Consider the following 20,510-nt stretch of genomic DNA (forward strand, 5'->3'; position numbering starts at 1 on the left):
CATAAATAAATAAATCCTAAAAAAAAAAAAAGCCTGGATTAAATAGAAAAAGAGGCAAAGTGATGTAGGATGGAAGAGGAGAAAACATTTGACTGAGGTGGGGGAGGGGAAGCTGCCTGGAGGAGGCAACTCTTGTCGTGAACTGTGAGGATGATCAGTTTCCTAAATAGGTAAATAGAGTGCAGGGGGTGGAGTCAGCAGAGCAGGGAGACATTTCAAAATAGGGTGACAGCATGGCCAAAAGCAGAGGAGTACGTCTGTGCAGTGAGGTCTGAGAACTCAGAAGTCTGCTGTAAAGAGGTCACAGTATGTGCAGAGTAATTGTGCTGAAATGTGAGCCTGAAAAGCCAGTTTGAAGACAAATTAATTTGGGGAGAGTGTAAATGCTAAGCTATGGAAATCTGACATTCTCCTATGGGCTAGATTTTCTTTTCATGAAATATTAAGAGTTACCATGCATGCAAAAAGAAAATATTTGTTCTCACAAACATTTGGGAAATGCTGAATTTCAAAAAAGAAAGAAATTTCAGAAGTTTCTTTATATCTGACTTCTCAGAGTCTTTACTATGGTAATGGACATTTCAAAGTCCCAAGAGGGACATAATATGAAGAATTTCCCAAACTTTGTTTTTACTGTCTTTAGAGGGACTCGTGTTCCAAAGATACAGATTTCAGGAAATGCTCCTGGAGATTCAAGAAACAGACAGCCATTGATGATGTCTAAAAAGGAGAGTGGTATGGTGGACTTGTGTTCTGGAAGGAATGCAGAGGATGAAGCAAACAAGAAAGAGGAGGAAGCTAGGAGACCAGGAAAGAGGCCAGTGGAACAATCCTGATGAGAACGAGGGTCTACGGGAACAAGGGACAGTCACCTGGCTGGAACAATTGGCTTGCTCATGGATACAAACCCAGAGTGAAGAATTACAGCTGAGTGTGAATTCTCAAGGCAGAGAGTCTAGGAGAACAGGGGGACAGTGGGCCAGGACTGGGAAAACAGGGTCAGCTAGCTGGGTAGAGAAGGAAACTGGAGGTAAGGAATTCAGTGTGGGGCACTGAAGAACCCAGGTACTACACCCTTCTTCTGAGACAGGAAAGCCTTTCAGTAATGGAGACAGACGGGCTGAAGGTAAACCACACACAGACGGAAACTGAGAGCCGCTGGTGACAAATGAAGGCGTTTTCCAGCTCCCGCCTTCCCGGAGTGAAGGAGATCCACGTGCTGAGACAGTGGCATTGATGATCAAATTAATTTTTGCACATGTAATCAACTGAGAGGAAGTCCTAATGAAACCCTAATGAATTGTGTCTCTTAGGTTGCTTGCCTCTGACACCCCACTGTCAGGAAGCAGCCATATCTCGAACTAGTCTGCCCAGCTCATTGTGGAGGGAGGGAGGGAGGGTCAGAGGTGGGACCGTGGAACTGGGAGAAAGCCAGGACCTCAGAGGGCCTGTTCGGATCAGCTGGTCCAGCCCCTCATTGATGAATTAGGGGACTCCCTTCAGGAAGCTTCATGCAATGAAAAGAGCAGTTGACTGAATCTCATCCAGTTAACCTGGAGACTCAGCTTTCTGACATGTAAAATGAAAGCATTGTACTCAAGCTGGTTTTCCCAAATCAGTCATTCTTCTACCGCTTTTACCACCTGTGTTATTATCTAGTAAACATTTTCATTAGATATAATTTCATTTTTAGAAAGGAAACTTCAAGTTGCTAAGTAAAACAAGTACCACTGGCCATCAATGGAAAGTAACTTTAAAAAGAAAACCAACGAGGGCCTCCCTGGTGGCGCAGTGGTTGAGAATCCGCCTGCCGATGCAGGGGATACGGGTTCGTGCCCCGGTCTGGGAGGATCCCATATGCCGCGGAGCGGCTGGGCCCGTGAGCCATGGCCGCTGGGCCTGCGCATCCGGAGCCTGTGCTCCGCAACGGGAGAGGCCACAACAGTGAGAGGCCCGCGTACCGCAAAAAAAAAAAAAAGAAAACCAACGAAAACAAAATAATGTTATTGGAATATGTCATGTGTAGCATTTCTTAAAATTTCTTTTCACTATGTTTGGAGGGGCCAGTGTTCCAAGAAGCAGACTTTGAGAAATGTTCTTGTAGATAACATTGATGTTTCTTTAGAGGCATTGAAGCTGAAGCCTATGCTTTCTTAAAAAGAAAGGTTGCAGGTTAAGAAACTTGTTATACACAGATGGGCATGAAACTTTCTTCTAAAAGTAGTTAGAAGGATCCAAAAAGGCAAAATTCCATTTACAACAATATGGTTGGGCCTTGAGGGCATTATGCTAAGTGAGATAAGTCAAAGAGAAAGACAATACTGTATGATCTCAGTTATATGTGGAATCTAAAAAAAGAAAACAAACACAGAAACAGAGAGTAGATTGGTGGCTGCCAGGGGTAGGGAGGTGAGGAAAGTGGGTGAAGGTGGTCAAAGGGTACAAACTTCCAGTTAGAAGATGAATACATTCTGGGGATCTAATGCATAGCATGGTGACTACAGGTACAATACTGTATTGTACACTTAAAAGTTGCTATGAAAGTAGATCTTAAAAATTCTCACACCACACACACACACACACAAAAGGTTAGCTATGTGAGGTGATGGATGGATGTGTTCATTAACCATATTGTGGTAATCATTTTGCATTTTATACATATATCAAATTATCATGTTGCCCACCTTAAACTTACACGTTATATGTCAATTATATCTCAATAAACCTGAGGAAAAAAAGGCGACACCCCCTCGACATTAATTCACTGTGATTTAATGCTTTACCTGGTTTCAACCTAAGATTTTGACAAGCTAAGATTTTTCAGCCTAAGATTTTGACTCATTGACAGCCTAAAATCACCTGGACTCTCAATTAAGGAAAGACTGGACCAGCTTATTTTGAAGATCCCTTTCAGTGCTGACAGTCCGTGTTTCTGTGCAACACACATCCACCTGGTGAGAGCTGGTTCTATTAGACTCTCACTTGGTTGATCATCCTGGAATCTTAGAAGCTAAGATTTGTAAGACAAAGATTTCACTCCTTCTCTCCTCCCCTCCTAGACTACAGCCATCATAGAGCAGGAGCTGATGCCTATGATCCTACTACTCTGTCCCTTTAAGAGCTCATCCAGCTTCAGTTCCCCTGAGAGAGGTTGCTCTTTCTCCAAGGCAGCCACTCCAGCCTTAAAAAGGTCTTCCTTAAGTGGAGCAAAAACCAGAGGACAGTCAAAGGCTGATCGGGTGCACTTCAGAATTCATCTCTGTAGTCATATGCAGCTCCCAGGCTGCACACCTGGGCAGTTTGGATTTGAATACAAGTGTGTCTAACCCCCTAGCTAGCTGTTCCTGTCCTCTAATGCTCTTCAGTCTCTTCAGCTCTTGGGGGAATCTGTATACTGGATTCTAGGCTCCGACCTGCCATATCCAGCAAGCCATTACCGTTCTCTCCAGCTCAATTTCTTCACCAGAATAAATAGATGGGACTAGATATTTTGCTTTAATATTCCATGGTATAATAATACTACTAATAATAAAATAGGTAGCATTTGTTCAGTGTTGATTCCATGCCAGGCACTTTAGGCAGGTTAATTATCATCTCCATTTTGCAGGTCAAACAGAGAGAGAAAGTAGCTTACCCACAGTCGCACACCAGTAAGTGTGGGAATGAGATCCATATTCATGGGATCCAACTCCAGCACCTTCCCTCTTCCTCATTTGGTACGTCTTGGGAATGTTTGTCTTGTAGTTTCTCTACTAGAGATTTTTTAAAATTGGGATTTCTGGAAAATGTGCTTTCCTAGAGAGGGAGTGATCTGACCCAAAGGGTAAGTGCCACCTGCCCTCAGTGAGTGGGATGGCCAGGGAGAGAAATCTCTCTGACACAGGCCCACCTGGTCATTTCTTTCCAGGTCACCATTCTGTCCTATTTGGTCCTTGACTGGACAGCCAGACTTGAGAGGCTCAGCTTCCCTCCCTAAGTATCCTGCCTTTGCTTTCTGAAAAAGTCCTCCTAGACATATGTTCATAAATTCCCCGATGTCTTAGCGGGACTAAGAACTCGATGTCTTTGGGAAGCTTTGTGATAGTGTAAGGAGCAGAAGGCTTTAAAGGTCTAAGTTCAGCTCTCAGCTCAACCACGACGAGCAGCATGACAAGGTAAGTCAATTACATTAATCCTCGGTTTACTATCTGCAAAATGGGAATCATAATCCCTCCCTCAATAGGACTGAGGGAGGTTTCAGTGTGATGAGAGGTGTGTGAGGCAGCAAACACAACACAGGGCACATGGGAGTGTCCATAGATGTTTGCTCCCTTCCCCTTTTATATCCTCCTGTGGTCTGTATGGAGCTCAGGGTCTGACACATAGGGCTGCTCAAGCATTGCTGGCCAAATCCACACGGACCTTTCATCCTGGGACTCTGACTTGCAGCATAGAGGCTCTGGGAATAACCTGTCACCTGAGTTCTTAAATGGCATCTCCCAGATCCCCAGAAGGAGCCGTCTCCAGACACAGGACAGCAGGGAGGGACCAGGCATAACATGATGGACATACACTGCCCATGAGGCTGCTTCTCTGGCCAGGTAGACTAGATAGACGGCTAGTGCAGATACCACTTCTGGTTCACTTACCTGCAGCAGTTCAAATACAGCAAGGAGGTCCCCTCCAGAAAGGTTCCCGCAAAAGATGGGGTGGTAACACAGCCTGGGGGGCTCATAGTCCTGGTCAGCTAGCTTCACAACAGGAGCAGCCACGGTGGCACCCAAATATTCTGGCTTCCCCTAGGGCAGAAAAGAAATGAATTTTTGTCCCTGGTGGTCATCTACCTGGTTCTGATCTGCGTCAGTGTGATTTTGTAATTAATCTTCACAAAACCGTCAGCCTCAGTGTCTCCCTCCTGCTACTATCTCGCTCTCTTCTTCTGCTAAGCCCCTCTCACCTCTTCCCACAGCCTTGGGGAGCAGCAGAATCCATCTGGGCTCTCAGGGAAAACTCTAAGAGGGTCATCTTAGGGGCTTCCTGGCTCAAGGCTATCTTAGGGGTTATCCCTTTCCTCAGTGTATTGAGTTCAGTGGAATAAAGTAAAAATAATCACCCAGGGTAGACTTGAAAGGGAAAAGGAGAAATAAGGTGGCACCAAATATTCCAAAAGATCTCCAGAGCAGGGAACCATTGTGGCTGGGAACACAAGTTTGGAGTCCAGGCAAACGTGAGTTGGAGTTCCCAAATCTATTGCTTTGGAGATCTATGGTCTTGGGCCAGTTACTCAACATTTTTTTTTTTTTTTTTTTTTGCGGTACGCGGGCCTCTCACTGTTGTGGCCTCTCCCGTTGCGGAGCACAGGCTCCGGACGCGCAGGCTCAGTGGCCATGGCTCATGGGCCCAGCCGCTCCGCGGCATGTGGGATCTTCCCGGACCGGGGCACGAACCCGTGTCCCCTGCATCGGCAGGCGGACTCTCAACCACTGCGCCACCAGGGAAGCCCTACTCAACCTTTTTTCAACCTCATGCATTACAAAGAGCATAGGGCCTTGTTCACAGGGCCATGACGATCAATGTAATGATGTATGTGCTTTCCACAGTGACTGGTATACAATAAGTGCTCAGTCCATAGTACTGTGATGAAGATGGTGGTGATGATGGTGATGATGGTGATGGTGACTAAGGTCAGCCTGCTTAGGTAATAGAGCAATTCTGCCCTGTTGTTCTCGGTAGTAAAAGAGGGTCTGAGAATAGCTTCGTATGTAAGTGTAGGAGGTAAGTTTCTCTAAGAACTATTTGATGGGGTCACCTCCTGCCTCTTCCTCATCCCTGCTCCCAGGAGCCTCAGTCCACATTCCCCCACGAGCAGCATGGGGCTGGAGCGTGGGGCTGCTTTGCTATTTATCTCAGGAACTGCTGTATCCCCTGGCACAGGGCAGGCACTCATTACATATTCATTGAGTGAAAACTCTTGGATAAATGACCTCCAAGTCCAAGGGCAGTGCCCACATTTTCTTTGGCTGAGGCTGGGTTTTAGTACCTGCACTACTTCATTGCCTTTGGACTCACGAACAGGCATTTGCATTCCCGGCTGTAGAAGGAAGCTTGGCTGAGGTGGAAATGGGTTTAGCTCAGTCACACTTAAAAACTAACAAAGTGGAGCTTCCCTGGTGGCGCAGTGGTTAAGAACCCGCCTGCCAATGCGGGGGACACAGGTTCGAGCCCTGGTCCGGGAAGATCCCACATGCTAGGGAGCAACTAAGCCCGTGCACCACAACTACTGAGCCCGCGCTCTAGAGCCCGCGAGCCATAAGTACTGAAGCCCACGCGCCTAGAGCCCATGCTCCGCAACAAGAGAAGCCACTGCAATGAGAAGCCCACGCACCACAACGAAGAGTAGCCCTCGCTCGCTGCAACTAGAGAAAGCCTGCGTGCAGCAAAGAAGACCCAACACAGCCAAAAATAAATAAATAAATTTAATTTTTTAAAAAACCCTCCAGTAAGCTTTTGAATCTGCTGTTTCAGTACACAGACATCTTTGGAGAGAAAGAGGTTTGGCTAACATCATAACAGAAATGAGATAGAGCTGAATGCATTGTTTCAGGGCTCAGAAGCAACAACCAAAGGAAAAAAAATAAAAAGCCCAGTTACAAATGCTGAATCAGTGACAATATATCCATTCCTTCCAACCAGGCGAAATCAGTAAAGACCTATTTTCAAAAGGCATGGACATTTTTATTAAGCAACAATAGGGTATAGAACTAGCTGGGGGATGGGTATAATAATTATATTCCTGAAGAAGTATATGTGGACTGAACTTTTGTGAAGCAGATTCTATTTTAATTGCAATCCAAAGGGAAATCTAAGCAAAAAAAACCCTTTAGTAAAGCAAATGATCATCATCAGTTTCCCAGATTCTGTACATCAGTGTTTTCCCAGGTGAGGACTGCCTCTGGGCACAGTCACATGCTGGTTAAATAAAGGAAGTTGGTTGAACAGGGAGTTTTTAGCAAGGCACAGTTAGCGCAGACATGGGACACTCACCACTGCGTCACTGTCATACAGCTCCACCACCACTAGCGGCGGGGATTCTGCCAGTTCCTTCTGGTCTCCGTGCAGCACCAGGTCATTGAACAGCAGCATCTGGTTCCAGGTGGGGGAGAGGGTCTGGGAAATGACCTGCAAGTTGGGGCCAAAAGAAAAGCAAAACATCACTCGACTGGGTTGGAGGGGGCTCCATGAAGGGTAAAGAGGACACATCCTCATCGTCACTGCTCACTTATTCAACATTCAAGCAACGACGGAAACTGACGTACTACTGAGTATCAGATGCTAGGGATGCAGATTCCCTACGCTGGAGGAGCTTATATAAGCTTCCTGAGTAGAACTCCCACCTGGTTACCACCCTATTTGCAAGCATAATTCCAACTCAACCCTCACAGTACTGCTGTGATGATAACACCAGCTACCCTTTATTGAGCACGTACTGTGTACAGGCTGCAGTACTTCACATACACTGTCTTGCAGAAACTTCCCAACAATTCTGGGAGGTAGAAATGTAAACCAAGGCTCACTTGCCCAGAGCCGGCACATGGCAGAACTGGGATTCAACCCAGATCATCTGGCACCAAAGCCCAGGCTGCTAACTTCAACCATCCTCACCAAGTAGATGCTCACATTATCTCCATTTTATGAAAGGGCAAACTGAGGATGGGGAAGATCTAGTGATTCTTCACTGTGAACAAATAAAATTTTGTCATCAAATACTCGAAAGTGGATTTCCAATCTAATATTCCTTACATGGAATTCTACTGTTTTGTGGATATTTATTTGACTGCATTGAACTGACCAGGGTCTTCAAAATAACCTTCACCATTTTGCATGACATCATTTTTTCTTCCATAGCAAATTGTGACATTGGAAGTTGGCTGCACCCATTATGCAGATGGAGAAACCAAAGGACAAAGAAGCACAACAACCCGCATAACTGGTTCAGAACCATGAGTGTCTCACCTAGGAGTGACTCAGAGCCCCCTGCCAGGCCACTCACGTGGTACCTTCAGAAGGTAGGGTGTAATGAGCTTGCATCCTCTATTTAATTGGATGTTTGGAAACATGCCAGTTTCATAGAGCTAAAGGCTAAGGTTGCTTGCAGGATAGTGCCTGTACCTAGGCAGAAACTGCCGCATTCATATGTGAGGCCAGTCCTGGAAAGAGGCCATAGTCACAGTCTCCTGTGCAGGCAAATGGGTGATTTCTCAGGTTAACACAGACTGCACAGCGCCTGCTGGGTCCTGAGGAAATTTCCACACCACCTCTGCACTCCACTCTTACTCTCACCATTCTCTCCAGGAGGGATTGGAGAGAGATCTGGCCTGAACTAAATACTGCTTAGATTCCAAAGCCCAAATAAAACTGTCATCTCAGAGCTTTACATCAAGAGCCATTTCTAGAAATGGCATTAAATCATTTGCATTGTGGTTGCAAAAGAATATTTGTATTGCTCTTTTTTATGAGTCATAAAAATATGCATTCCACAATTTCCTTCCTTCCTTGCCTTTTGCCTTTAGAGTATTTTATGCCTCAGACACAGTGAGGTTTTGACATAACATTTCAGAGAAAATCTTAATTTTTTGGACAGGAAAAGAATGGCTTCAGCCAACCTATGAACAGCAGTTAAGGCATTGCAATGCAAAGTTCCCCTGTGTCGGTGACTGACATCACAAAGAACTATGTGTTTTTATGTTGCTTTTGAAAATAGAAATGTGATCTTTTTTGCAACCTGCATCCAACAGTGTGACACCAAAGCAATTTATGATTCTCACAGCATCTTTCCTACAGAAATATTCTGATGGCTTCCTTGGCACTTTGGGCTATAACTGCCACTTGATAAGATTCCAGAGGCCAGCGTTCATTCTTTTATCATCATATATTTATTCCTTCAAAGTGCTAGGTTCAGTATTAGGCATTAACACAGCATCCTGTGGTTAGCAGGTATTCAACAGCTATTTGCATGAATAAATGAGTGGATTTCGGCCTGTCCCATGATTAAAAGGACAATGTGGCCACCTTCGAGAGGTACTGAAAGGCTCACCCAAACAAAATACATTCTCCCACTTCTCTGGCAAGGTGAGCACAGCTCACCTCATTTCCTCGGGGCTTCCTTAAGGAGTTGTGCTTTATAAACTTGTTCGGTGACATTGTTGGAGAGATGATGGTAACACTTAAATTTAACACTTTGAAGAAGGAGTGAGATACCATGGATGGAGCGTGGCTTTAGAATCAGAGACCCCCTGTAATGGAACCCTAGTTTCATCACCTGCCTATGTCCAGCTTGGGCAGGTGATGTAAACTCTCTGATACTTAGTCTTACTCACTTCAGTGGGGTTAGCACCCAACTTGTAAAGTTGTTATGACCATTGTCTAAGGTAAAGCGTATTAAGTGCCTGGCATACAGTAGGTGCTCAGTAAGTGCTCGTTGTCCACCCTCCTCCACCCCAGCCACACTCATTTATAAATGAGTAAACATTTACTGAATACCTACCACGTGCCAGCATTGGTCACCAGGGTAACTCATATCTAACAAGAGACCACCAGTGTCCTCAGGACTCAGCGGCAGTCTGACTGCTTGAAATCTCAGCTTCCACGCCCCCCACCCTCTAAGATCCCCTGTCCTTCTCTTCTAAGCCTCCCTCTTACCAGATAGTCCTTCTCCCTTTCTATCCCCAAAACCTTTCTCTTTGGGAGCTGTCTCCCTTCCTCTTTATCCTATCATCACAAGATTTCCAAGTTCCACCTCCTCAGTGGCATCTGGAATAGCCGGATTCCCCTCCTGAAAGATTTCCTACCATTAAGTCACTTATAAAGGATTGGCTGCAGGACCCTCCCTTCAGAGCTAGCTCTCCTTGAGCAACACGTGGTCCATTCAGGGAAGTGCTACCAGGTGTACAGTGGACCAGCTCAGCTATGACTGCAGGGCCCCCGGGCTCCGCCTTCCCCACCTTGAAGAATGCACGAGTGGGGCCTGTCACACACAGATCAGTCCCACTGAAGCAGCACGCACTGAAACAGGAGAGAGAAACCAGAACCCTTTCTTACCAAAACGGAAGCAGAGTGGTTAAGCAAAATGACTTGGGAATTGGACCAACCTGGGTATCCATCTTGGCTCTACCATCTTCTACATAAACAGTCTCCAAGCCGTACCTTCCTCATCTGCAGAATGAGGACACTAATAATACCCACTTTGGGGCTGCAGTTAGACGTAACCAAAAATGCATATAGAATGCTTAGCATCATGCCTGTCACAGAGAGAGTTTTTTAATAAATGACAGCTATTATTATTAGCAAAAATTAGGTACTTGGTTCAAAAGTATGGAGGCAAAGTCCAGGGTTCAACAGAACTTGTTTTCCCTTTCAAATGATTATTTGATAAACAAATGTCATCTGTTCCTTTGAGATATGCATCTAAATCAAATGAATATACTGTATGGAGATGCAAAATAGAAGGAGAACTACATAGCAGCCAAGGGAGCTCACTCAAACCCCCTACCCCACCCAGAGCCCTGAGATCACCTCTGAGGGCTTGGAAATCCACAGCTGCGCAGGCAGAGGAGGCCTCCAGGGATTCCACCCGCCCCCCACCACCCCTTTCTTTTTAACCACACTGTGTGGCATGCAGAATCTTCGTTCCACGACCAGGGCTCAAACCTGTGCCCCCTGAACTGGAAGCTCGAGGTCTTAACCACTGGAGCGCCAGGGAAGTCCCAGGGATTCCACTTTTGAGAATCCCCTTGGTTTTTGGTGGGAAGCCTCAATGGCTATAATAACACAGTCACACAGGAGCTGTTATAAACAAGGCACTGTACTGGGTGTCTCATCCTCTGGGAGGTACATACAATATCACCATCCTTATTTTACAGATGAAGAAATTGAGGACAAAGAGGATTTTGCGGTCACACAGCCAATAAGTGGAAGGGCTCAGACCTGAACCCAGGCACCACGGCTCTAGAGTCTATACTCTTTTTTTTTTTCTTTTTTTGCGGTACGCGGGCCTCTCACTGTTGTGGCCTCTCCCGTTGCAGAGCACAGGCTCCAGACGCACAGGCTCAGCGGCCATGGCTCACGGGCCCAGCCTCTCCGCGGCATGTGGGACCTTCCCGGACCGGGGCACGAACCCGTGTCCCCTGCATCGGCAGGCGGACTCTCAACCATTGCGCTACCAGGGAAGCCCTTTGTTCCTTTTTATGGCTGAGTAATATTCCGTTGTATATATGTACCACACCTCCTTCATCCATTCATCTGTCGATGGGCATTTAGGTTGCTTCCATGACCTGGCTATTTTGAGTTTCTTTTTGTGTATGGTGTTAGGGAGAGTTCTAATTTCATTCTTTTACACGTAGCTGTCCAGTTTTCCCAGCACCACTTATTGAAGAGGCTGTCTTTTCTCCATTGTATATCCTTGCCTCCTTTGTCATAGATTATTGACCATAGGTGCATGGGTTTACCACTGGGCTTTTTATCCTGTTCCATTGATCTATATTTCTGTTTTTGTGCCAGTACCATATTGTCTTGATTACTGTAGCTTTATAGTATAGTCTGAAGTCAGGGAGTCTGATTCCTCCAGCTGTATTTTTTCCCTCAAGACTGCTTTGGCTATTTGGGGTCTTTTGTGTCTCCATACAAATTTTAAGATTTTTTTGTTCTAGTTCTGTAAAAAATGCCATTGGTAATTTGATAGGGATTGCATTGAATCTGTAGATTGCTTTGGGTAGTATTGTCATTTTCATAATATTGATTCTTCCAATCCAAGAACGTGGTATATCTCTCCATCTGTTGGTATCATCTTTAATTTCTTTCATCAGTGTCTTATAGTTTTCTGCATACAGGTCTTTTGTCTCCCTAGGTAGGTTTATTCCTAGGTATTTTATTCTTTTTGTTGCAAGGGTAAATAGGAGTGTTTCCTTAATTTCTCTTTCAGATTTTTCATCATTAGTGTATAGGAATGCAAGAAATTTCTGTGCATTAATTTTGTATCCTGCAACTTTACTAAATTCATTGATTAGCTCTAGTAGTTTTCTGGTGGCATCTTTAGGATTCTCTATGTATAGTATTATGTCATCTGCAAACAGTGACAGTTTTACTTCTTCTTTTCCAATTTGAATTGCTTTTATTTCTTTTTCTTCTCTGATTGCTGTGAACAGGACTTCCAAAACTATGTTGAATAAGAGTGGTGAGAGTGGACATCCTTGTCTTGTTCCTGATCCTAGTGGAAATGCTTTCAGTTTTTCACCATTGAGAATGATGTTGGCTGTGGGTTTGTCGTATATGGCCTTTATTATGTTGAGGTAGGTTCCCTCTTTGCGCACTTTCTGGAGAGTTTTTATCATAAATTGGTGTTGAATTTTGTCGAGAGCTTTTTCTGCATCTATTGAGATGATCATATTGTTTTTATTCCTTAATTTGTTAATGTGGTGTATCACATTGATTGATTTGTGTATATTGGAGAATCCTTGCATCCCTGGGATAAGTCCCACTTGATCATGGTGTATGATCCTTTTAATGTGTTGGATTCTGATTGCTAGTGTTTGGTTGAGGATTTTGCATCTATATTCATCAGTGATATTGGTCTATAATTTTCTTTTATTGTAGTATCTTTGTCTGGTTTTGGTATCAGGGTGATGGTGGCCTCATAGAATGAGTTTGGGAGTGTTCCTTCCTCTGCAATTTTTGGAAGAGTTTGAGAAGGATGGGTGTTAGCGCTTCTCTACATGTTTGATAGAATTCACCTGTGAAGCCATCTGGTCCTGGACTTTTGTTTGTTGGAAGATTTTTAAATCACAGTTTCAACTTCATTACTTGTGATTGGTCTGTTCATATTTTCTGTTTCTTCCTGGTTGAGTCTTGGAAGATTATACCTTTCTAAGAATTTGTCCATTTCTTCCAAGTTGTCCATTTTATTGGCATAGAGTTGCTTGTAGTAGTCTCTTATAATCCTTTGTATTTCTGCAGTGTCTGTTGTAACTTCTCCTTTTTCATTTCTAATTTTATTGATTTGAGTCCTCTCCCTCTTTTTCTTGATAGTCTGGTTAAAGTTTATCAATTTTGTTAATCTTCTCAAAGAACCAGCTTTTAATTTTATTGATCTTTGCTATTGTTTTCTTTGTTTCTATTTCATTTATTTCTGCTCTGATCTTTATGATTTCTTTCCTTCGACTAACTTTGGGTTTTGTTTGTTCTTCTTTCTCTAGTTCTTTAAGGTGTAAGGTTAGATTGTTTATTTGAGATGTTTATTGTTTCTTGAGGTAGGATTGTATTGCTATAAACTTCCCTCTTAGAACTACTTTTGCTGCATCCCATAGGTTTTGGATTGTCAGGTTTTCATTGTCATTTGTCTCTAGGTATTTTTTGATTTCCTCTTTGATTTCTTCATTGATCTCTTGGTTATTTAGTAATGTATTTTTTAGCCTCCATGTCTTTGGGTTTTTTTTTCCCTGTAATTGATTTCTAATCTCCTAGCATTGTGGTCAGAAAAGATATTTGATATGATTTCTATTTTCTTAAATTTACTGAGGCTTGATTTGTGACCCAAGATGTGATCTATCCTAGAGAATGTTCCATGTACACTTGAGAAGAAAGTGTAATCTGCTGTTTGGGGATGGAATATCTTATAAATATCAATTAAATCTATCTGGTCTATTGTGTCATTTAAAGCTTGTGTTTCCTTATTAATTTTCTGTCTGGATGATCTGTCCATTGGTGTAAGTGAGGTGTTAAAGTCCCCACTATTACTGTGTTACTGTCAATTTCCTCCTTTATAGCTGTTAGCAGTTGCCTTATGTATTGAGGTGCTCCTGTGTTGGGTGCATATATAGTTGTTATATCTTCTTGGATTGATCCCTTGATCATTATGTAGTGTCCTTCCTTGTCTCTTGTAACATTCTGTTTTTTTAAGTCTATTTTATCTGATATGAGTATTGCTACTCCAGCTTTTTTTTGATTTCCATTTGCATGGAATATCTTTTTTCCATCCTCTCACTTTCAATCTGTATGTGTCCCTAGGTCTGAAGTGGGTCTCTTGTAGATAGCATATATATGGGTCTTGTTTTTGTATCCATTCAGCCAGTCTGTGTCTTTTGGTTGGAGCATTTAATCCATTCACGTTTAAGGTACTTATCAATATGTATATTCCTATTACCATTTTCTTAATTGTTATGGGTTTGTTTTTGGAGGTCCTTTACTTCTCTTGTGTTTCCTACTTAGAGAAGTTACTTTGGCATCTGTTGTAGAGCTGGTTTGGTGGTGCTGAACTCTCTTAGCTTTTGCTTGTCTGTAAAGCTTTTGATTTCTCCATTGAATCTGAATGAGATCCTTGCTGGGTAGAGTCATCTTGGTTGTAGGTTCTTCCCTTTCATCACTTTAAATGTGTCATGCCACTCCCTTGTGGCTTGTAGAGTTTCTGCTGAGAAATCAGCTGTTAACCTTATGGGAGTTCCCTTGTATGTTATTTGTCATTTTTTCCCTTATTGCTTTCAATAATTTTTCTTTGTCTTTAATTTTTGCCAGTTTGATTACTATGTGTCTTGGCATGTTTCTCCTTGGGTTTATCCTGCCTGGGACTCTCTGCACTCCCTGGACTTGGGTGGCTATTTCCTTTCCCATGTTAGGGAAGTTTTTGACTATAATCTCTTCAAATATTTTCTCAGGTCCTTTCTCTCTCTCTTCTTCTGGGACTCCTATAATGCAAATGTTGTTGCATTTAATGTTGTCCCAGAGGTCTCTTAGGCTGTCTTCATTTATTTTCATTCTTTTTTCTTTATTCTGTTCCACGGCAGTGAATTCCACCATTCTGTCTTCCAGGTCACTTACTCATTCTTCTGCCTCAGTTATTCTGCTATTGATTCCTTCTAGTGTAGTTTTCATTTCAGTTATTGTATTGTTCATCTCTATTTGTTTGTTCTTTAATTCTTCTAGATTTTTGTTAAACATTTCTTGCATCTTCTCTATCTTTGCCTCCATTCTCTTTCTGAGGTCCTGGATCACATTCACTGTCATTATTCTGAATTCTGTTTCTGGAAGGTTGCCTATCTCCACTTCATTTAGTTGTTTTTCTGGGGTTTTATCTTGTTCCTTCAACTGGTACATAGCCCTCTGCCTTTTCATCTTGTCTATCTTTCTGTGAATGTGGTTTTTGTTCCACAGGCTGCAGGATTGTAGTTTTTCTTGCTTCTGCTGTCTGCCCTCTGGTGGATGAGGCTATCTAAGAGGCTTGTGTAAGTTTCTTGATGGGAGGGACTGGTGGTGGATAGAGCTGGGTGTTGCTCTGGTGCACGGAGCTCAGTAAAACTTTAATCTGCTTGTCTGCGGATGGGTGGGGCTGGGTTCCCTCCCTGCTGATTGTTTGGCCTGAGGGGATCAAGCACTGGAGCCTACCCAGCTCTTTGGTGGGGCTAATGGCGGACTCTGGGAGGGCTCACGCCAGGGAGTACTTCCCAGAACTTCTGCTGCCAGTGTCCTTGTCCTCATGGTGAGACACAGCCACCCCCCGCCTCTGCAGGAGACCCTCCAACACTAGCAGGTAGGTCTGGTTCAGTCTCTTATAGGGTCACTGCTCCTTCCCCTGGGTCCTGATGCACACACTACTTTGTGTATGCCCTCCAAGAGTGTAGTCTCTGTTTCTCCCAGTCCTGTCAAAGTCATAATCAAATCCCACTAGCCTTCAAAGTCTGATTCTCTAGGAATTCCTCCTCCTGTTGCCAGACCCCCAGGTTGGGAAGCCTGATGTGGGGCTCAGAACCTTCACTCCAGTGGGTGGACTTCTGTGGTATAAGTGTTCTCTAGTTTGTGAATCACCCACTGAGCAGTTATGGGATTTGATTTTATTGTGGTTGTGCCCCTCCTACCATCTCATTGTGGCTTCTCCTTTGTCTTTGGTTGTGGGATATCTTTTTTGGTGATTTCCAGTGTCTTCCTTTCAATGATTGTTCAGCAGTTAGTTGTGATTCCAGTGCTCTCGCAAGAGGGAGTGAGCGCACATCCTTCTACTCCACCATCTTGAACCAATCTCTCTCTCTCTCTTTCTTTTTTTTTTTGCCACTCCACGTGGCTTGCAGGATCTTGATTTGTGAGCCCAGGGTCAGGCGGAATCTCCTGTGGTGGGATCTCCGAGTCCAAACCACTGGACTCACAGAGAACCTCAGACCCCAGGGAATATTCATTGAAGTAAGGTCTCACTGAGTTCCTCATCTCAGCAAAAAGCCCCAGCCCTACCCAATAGCCTACAAATTCCAGTGTTGGAAGCCTCAGGCCAAACAACCAGTAAAACAGGAACACAATCCAACTCATAAAAAAAAAAAAAAATGAGATGGCAAAAAAATATGTCACAGATGAAGGAGCAAGGTAAAAACCTAATAAAGGTTTTTATTAAGACCAAATAAATGAAAAAGAAATAGGCAATCTACCTGAAAAAGAATTCAGAGTAATGATAGTAAAGATGATCCAGAATGTCAGAAATAGAATGGAATCATGGATTGAGAAAATACAAGAAATGTTTAACAAAGATCTAGAAGAACTAAAGAACAAACAGAGATGAAAAACACAATAACTGAAATGAAAAGTACGCTAGAAGGAATCAATAACAGAATAATGGAGGAAGAAGAAAGAATAAGTGAGCTGGAAGACAAAATGGTGGAAATAACTGCCAAAGAGCAGAATAAAGAAAAAACAATAAAAAGAATTGAAGACAATCTCAGAGACCTCTGGGACAACACTAAACACACCAACATTTGAATTATAGGGGTCCCAGAGAAGAAGAGAAAAAGAAAGGGTCTGAGAAAAATATTTGAAGGGATTATAGTGGAAAACTTCCCTAACATGGGAAAGGAAATATTCACCCAAGTCCAGGAAGCACAGAGAGTCCCATACAGGATAAACACACCAAGACACATATTAATCAAACTAACAAAAATTAAATTCAAAGAAAAAATATAAAAAGCAGCAAGGGAAAAAAAAAATAACATACAAAGGAATCCCCATAAGGTTATCAGCTGATTTTTCAGTGGAAACTCTGCGGGCCAGAAAGGAGTGGTAGGATATACTTAAAGTAATGAAAGAGAAAGACCTCCAACCAAGATGACTCTACCCAGCAAGGATCTCATTCAGATTCAATGGAGAAGTCAAAAGCTTTTCAGACAAACAAAAGCTAAGAGAATTCAGCACCACCAAACCAGCTTTACAACAAATGCTAAAGAAACTTCTCTAAGTGGGATACACAAGAGAAGAAAAGGACCTACAAAAACAAACCCATAACAATTAAGAAAATGGTAATAGGAACATACATATTGATAATAACCTTGAATGTAAATGGATTAAATGTCCCAACCAAAAGACACAGACTGGCTGAATGGATACAAAAACAAGACCCATATATATGCTATCTACAAGAGACCCACTTCAGACCTAGGGATACATATATACTGAAAGTGAAGGGATGGAAAAAGATATTCCATGCAAATGGAAAACAAAAGAAAGTTGGAGTAGTAATACTCATATCAGATAAAACAGACTTTAAAATAAAGACTGTTACAAGAGATAAGGAGGGACACTACATGATCAAAGGATCAATCCAAGAAGAAGATATAACAATTATAAATGTTTATGCACCCAACACAGGGGCACCTCAATACATAAGGCAAATGCTAACAACCATGAAAGGAGAAATTGACAGTAACACAATAATAGTAGGGGAATTTAACACCCCACTTACACCAATGGACAGATCATCCAAACAGAAAATTAATAAGGAAACACAAGCTTTAAATGACACAATAGACCAGATGGATCTAATTGATATTTATAGAACATTCCACCCAAAAGTGGCAGAATACACTTTCTTCTCAAGTGCACATGGAACATTCTCCAGGATAGATCACATCTTGGGTCACAATCAAGCCTTGGAAAATTTAAGAAAATTGAAATCATATCAAGCATCTTCTCTGACCACAACGCTATGAGATTGGAGAGCAACTACAGGAAAAAAATTGTAAAAAACACAAATACATGGACTAAACAGTGTGCTACTAAATAACCAAGAGATCACTGAAGAAATCAAAGAAGAAATAAAAAAATACATAGAAACAAATGAAAATGAAAACACAACAACCCAAAACCTATGGGACGCAGCAAAAGCAGTTCTAAGAGGGAAGTTTATAGCAATACAATCTCACCTCAAGCAACAAGAAAAATCTCAAATAAACAATCTAAACCTACACTTAAAACAGCTAGAGAAAGAAGAACAAAGAAAACCCAGTCAGTAGAAGGAAAGAAATCATAAATATCAGAGCAGAAATAAATGAAATAGAAATGAAGAAGATAATAACAAAGATCAATAAAATTAAAAGGTGGTTCTTTGAGAAGATAAACAAAATTGATAAACCCTTAGCCAGACTCATCAAGAAAAAGAGGGAGAGGACTCAAATCAATAAAATTAGAAATGAAAAAGGAGTAATCACAACTGATACTGCAGAAATACAAAGGATTATAAGAGACTACTACAAACAACTATATGCCAATAAAATGGACAACCATGAAGAAATGGACAAGTTCTTGGAAATGTACAATTTTGCAAGACTGAACCAGGAAGAATTAGAAAATATAAACAGACCTATCCAAGCAATGAAATTGAAACCATAATTAAAAATCTTCCAACAAACAAAAGTCCAGGACCAGATGGCTTCACAGGTGAATTCTATCAAACATTTAGAGAAGAGCTAACACCCATCCTTCTCAAACTCTTCCAAAAAATTGCAGAGGGAGAAACATTCCCAAATTTGTTCTATGAAGCCACCATCATCCTGATACCAAAACCAGAAAAAGATATTACAAAAAAAGAAATTATAGACCAATATCACTGATGAACATAGATGCAAAAATCCTGAACAAAATACTAGCAAACAGAATCCAGCAGCACATTAAAAGGATCATACACCATGATTAACTGGGACTTATCCCAGGGATGCAAGGATTCTCCAATATACACAAATCAATCAATGTGATACACCACATTAACAAATTAAGGAATAAAAACAATATGATCATCTCAATAGATGCAGAAAAAGCTTTTGACAAAATTCAACACCGATTTATAATAAAAACTCTCCAGAAAATGGGCATAGAGGGAACCTATCTCAACATAATAAAGGCCATATATGACAAACCCACAGCAAGCATCATACTCAATGTTGAAAAACTGAAAGCATTTCCACTAGGATCAGGAACAAGACAAGGATGTCCACTCTCACCACTCTTATTCAACATAGTTTTGGAAGTCCTATTCACAGCAATCAGAGAAGAAAAAGAAATAAAAGGAATACAAATTGAAAAAGAAGAAGTAAACTTGTCACTATTTGCCAATGACATGATACTCTACATAGGAAATCCTAAAGATGCCATCCTAAAGTTTCTAGAAAACTACTAGAACTAGTCAATGAATTTTGTAAGGTTGCAGGACACAAAATTAATGCACAGAAATCTCTGGCATTCTTATACACCAACAATGAAAAATCAGAAAGAGAAATTAAGGAAACAGTCCCATTTCCCACTGTAACAAAAAGAATAAAATACCTAGGAATAAACCTGCCTAAGGAGGCAAAAGACTTGTACTCAGAAAACTATAAAACACTGATGAAAGAAATCAAAGATGACATAAACAGATGGAGAAATATACCATGTTCTTGGGTTGGAAGAATCAATATTGTAAAAATGACTATACTACCCAAAGCAATCTACAGATTCATTGCTATCCCTATCAAACTACCAATGGAATTCTTCACAGAATTAGAACAAAAAATCTTACAATTCATATGGAAGCACAAAAGAACACAAATAGCCAAAGCAATCTTGAGAAAGAGAAACAGAGTTGGAGGAATCAGGCTCCCCAACTTCAAACTATACCTCAAAGCTACAGTAATCAAGACGGTATGGTATTGGCACAAAAATAAGAATATAGATCAATGGTACAGGATAGAACGCCCAGAGATAAACCCACACACATATGGGCACCTAATTTATGACAAAGGAGGCAAGAACATACAATGCAGAAAAGACAGCCTCTTCAATAAGTGATGCTGGAAAAACTGGACAGCTACACATAAAAGAATGAAATTAGAACACTCTCTATACCATACACAAAAATAAACTCCAAATGGATTAAAGACTTAAATGTAAGACCAGACACTATAAAACTTTTAGAGGAAAACATAGGAAAAACACTCTTTGACATAAACCACAGCAAGATCTTTTTTGACCCACCTCCTAGAGTAACAGAAATAAAAACAAAAATAAACAAATGGGACTTAATTAAACTTAAAAGCTTTTGAACAGCAAAGGAAACCATAAATAAGACAAAAAGACAACCCTCAGGATGGAGAAAATATTTTCAAATGAAACAGACAAAGGATTAATCTCCAAAATATACAAACAACTCATGGAGCTCAATATCAAAAAACCAAACAGTCCAGTTAAGAAATGGGCAGAAG

General features: G+C 41.8%; 1 protein-coding gene across 1 annotated transcript in view; it reads right to left on the reverse strand.

Moving 5' to 3' along the window:
• FER1L6 (fer-1 like family member 6) overlaps positions 1 to 20,510 on the reverse strand; it is a gene marked incomplete at its 5' end in the record, with an annotated part of 157,026 nt that overhangs the window by 47,402 nt on the left and 89,114 nt on the right. Inside the window, 2 exons of the mRNA XM_082601582.1 lie at positions 4,629 to 4,778; positions 7,024 to 7,158. Of these exons, the coding sequence (XP_082457708.1) occupies positions 4,629 to 4,778; positions 7,024 to 7,158 (285 nt within the window). The remainder of the gene's footprint in view (positions 1 to 4,628; positions 4,779 to 7,023; positions 7,159 to 20,510) is intronic.

The sequence above is a fragment of the Mesoplodon mirus genome, assembly GCF_964341445.2.
Source record: "Mesoplodon mirus genome assembly, chromosome: 16".
Lineage (NCBI taxonomy): Eukaryota > Metazoa > Chordata > Mammalia > Artiodactyla > Ziphiidae > Mesoplodon > Mesoplodon mirus.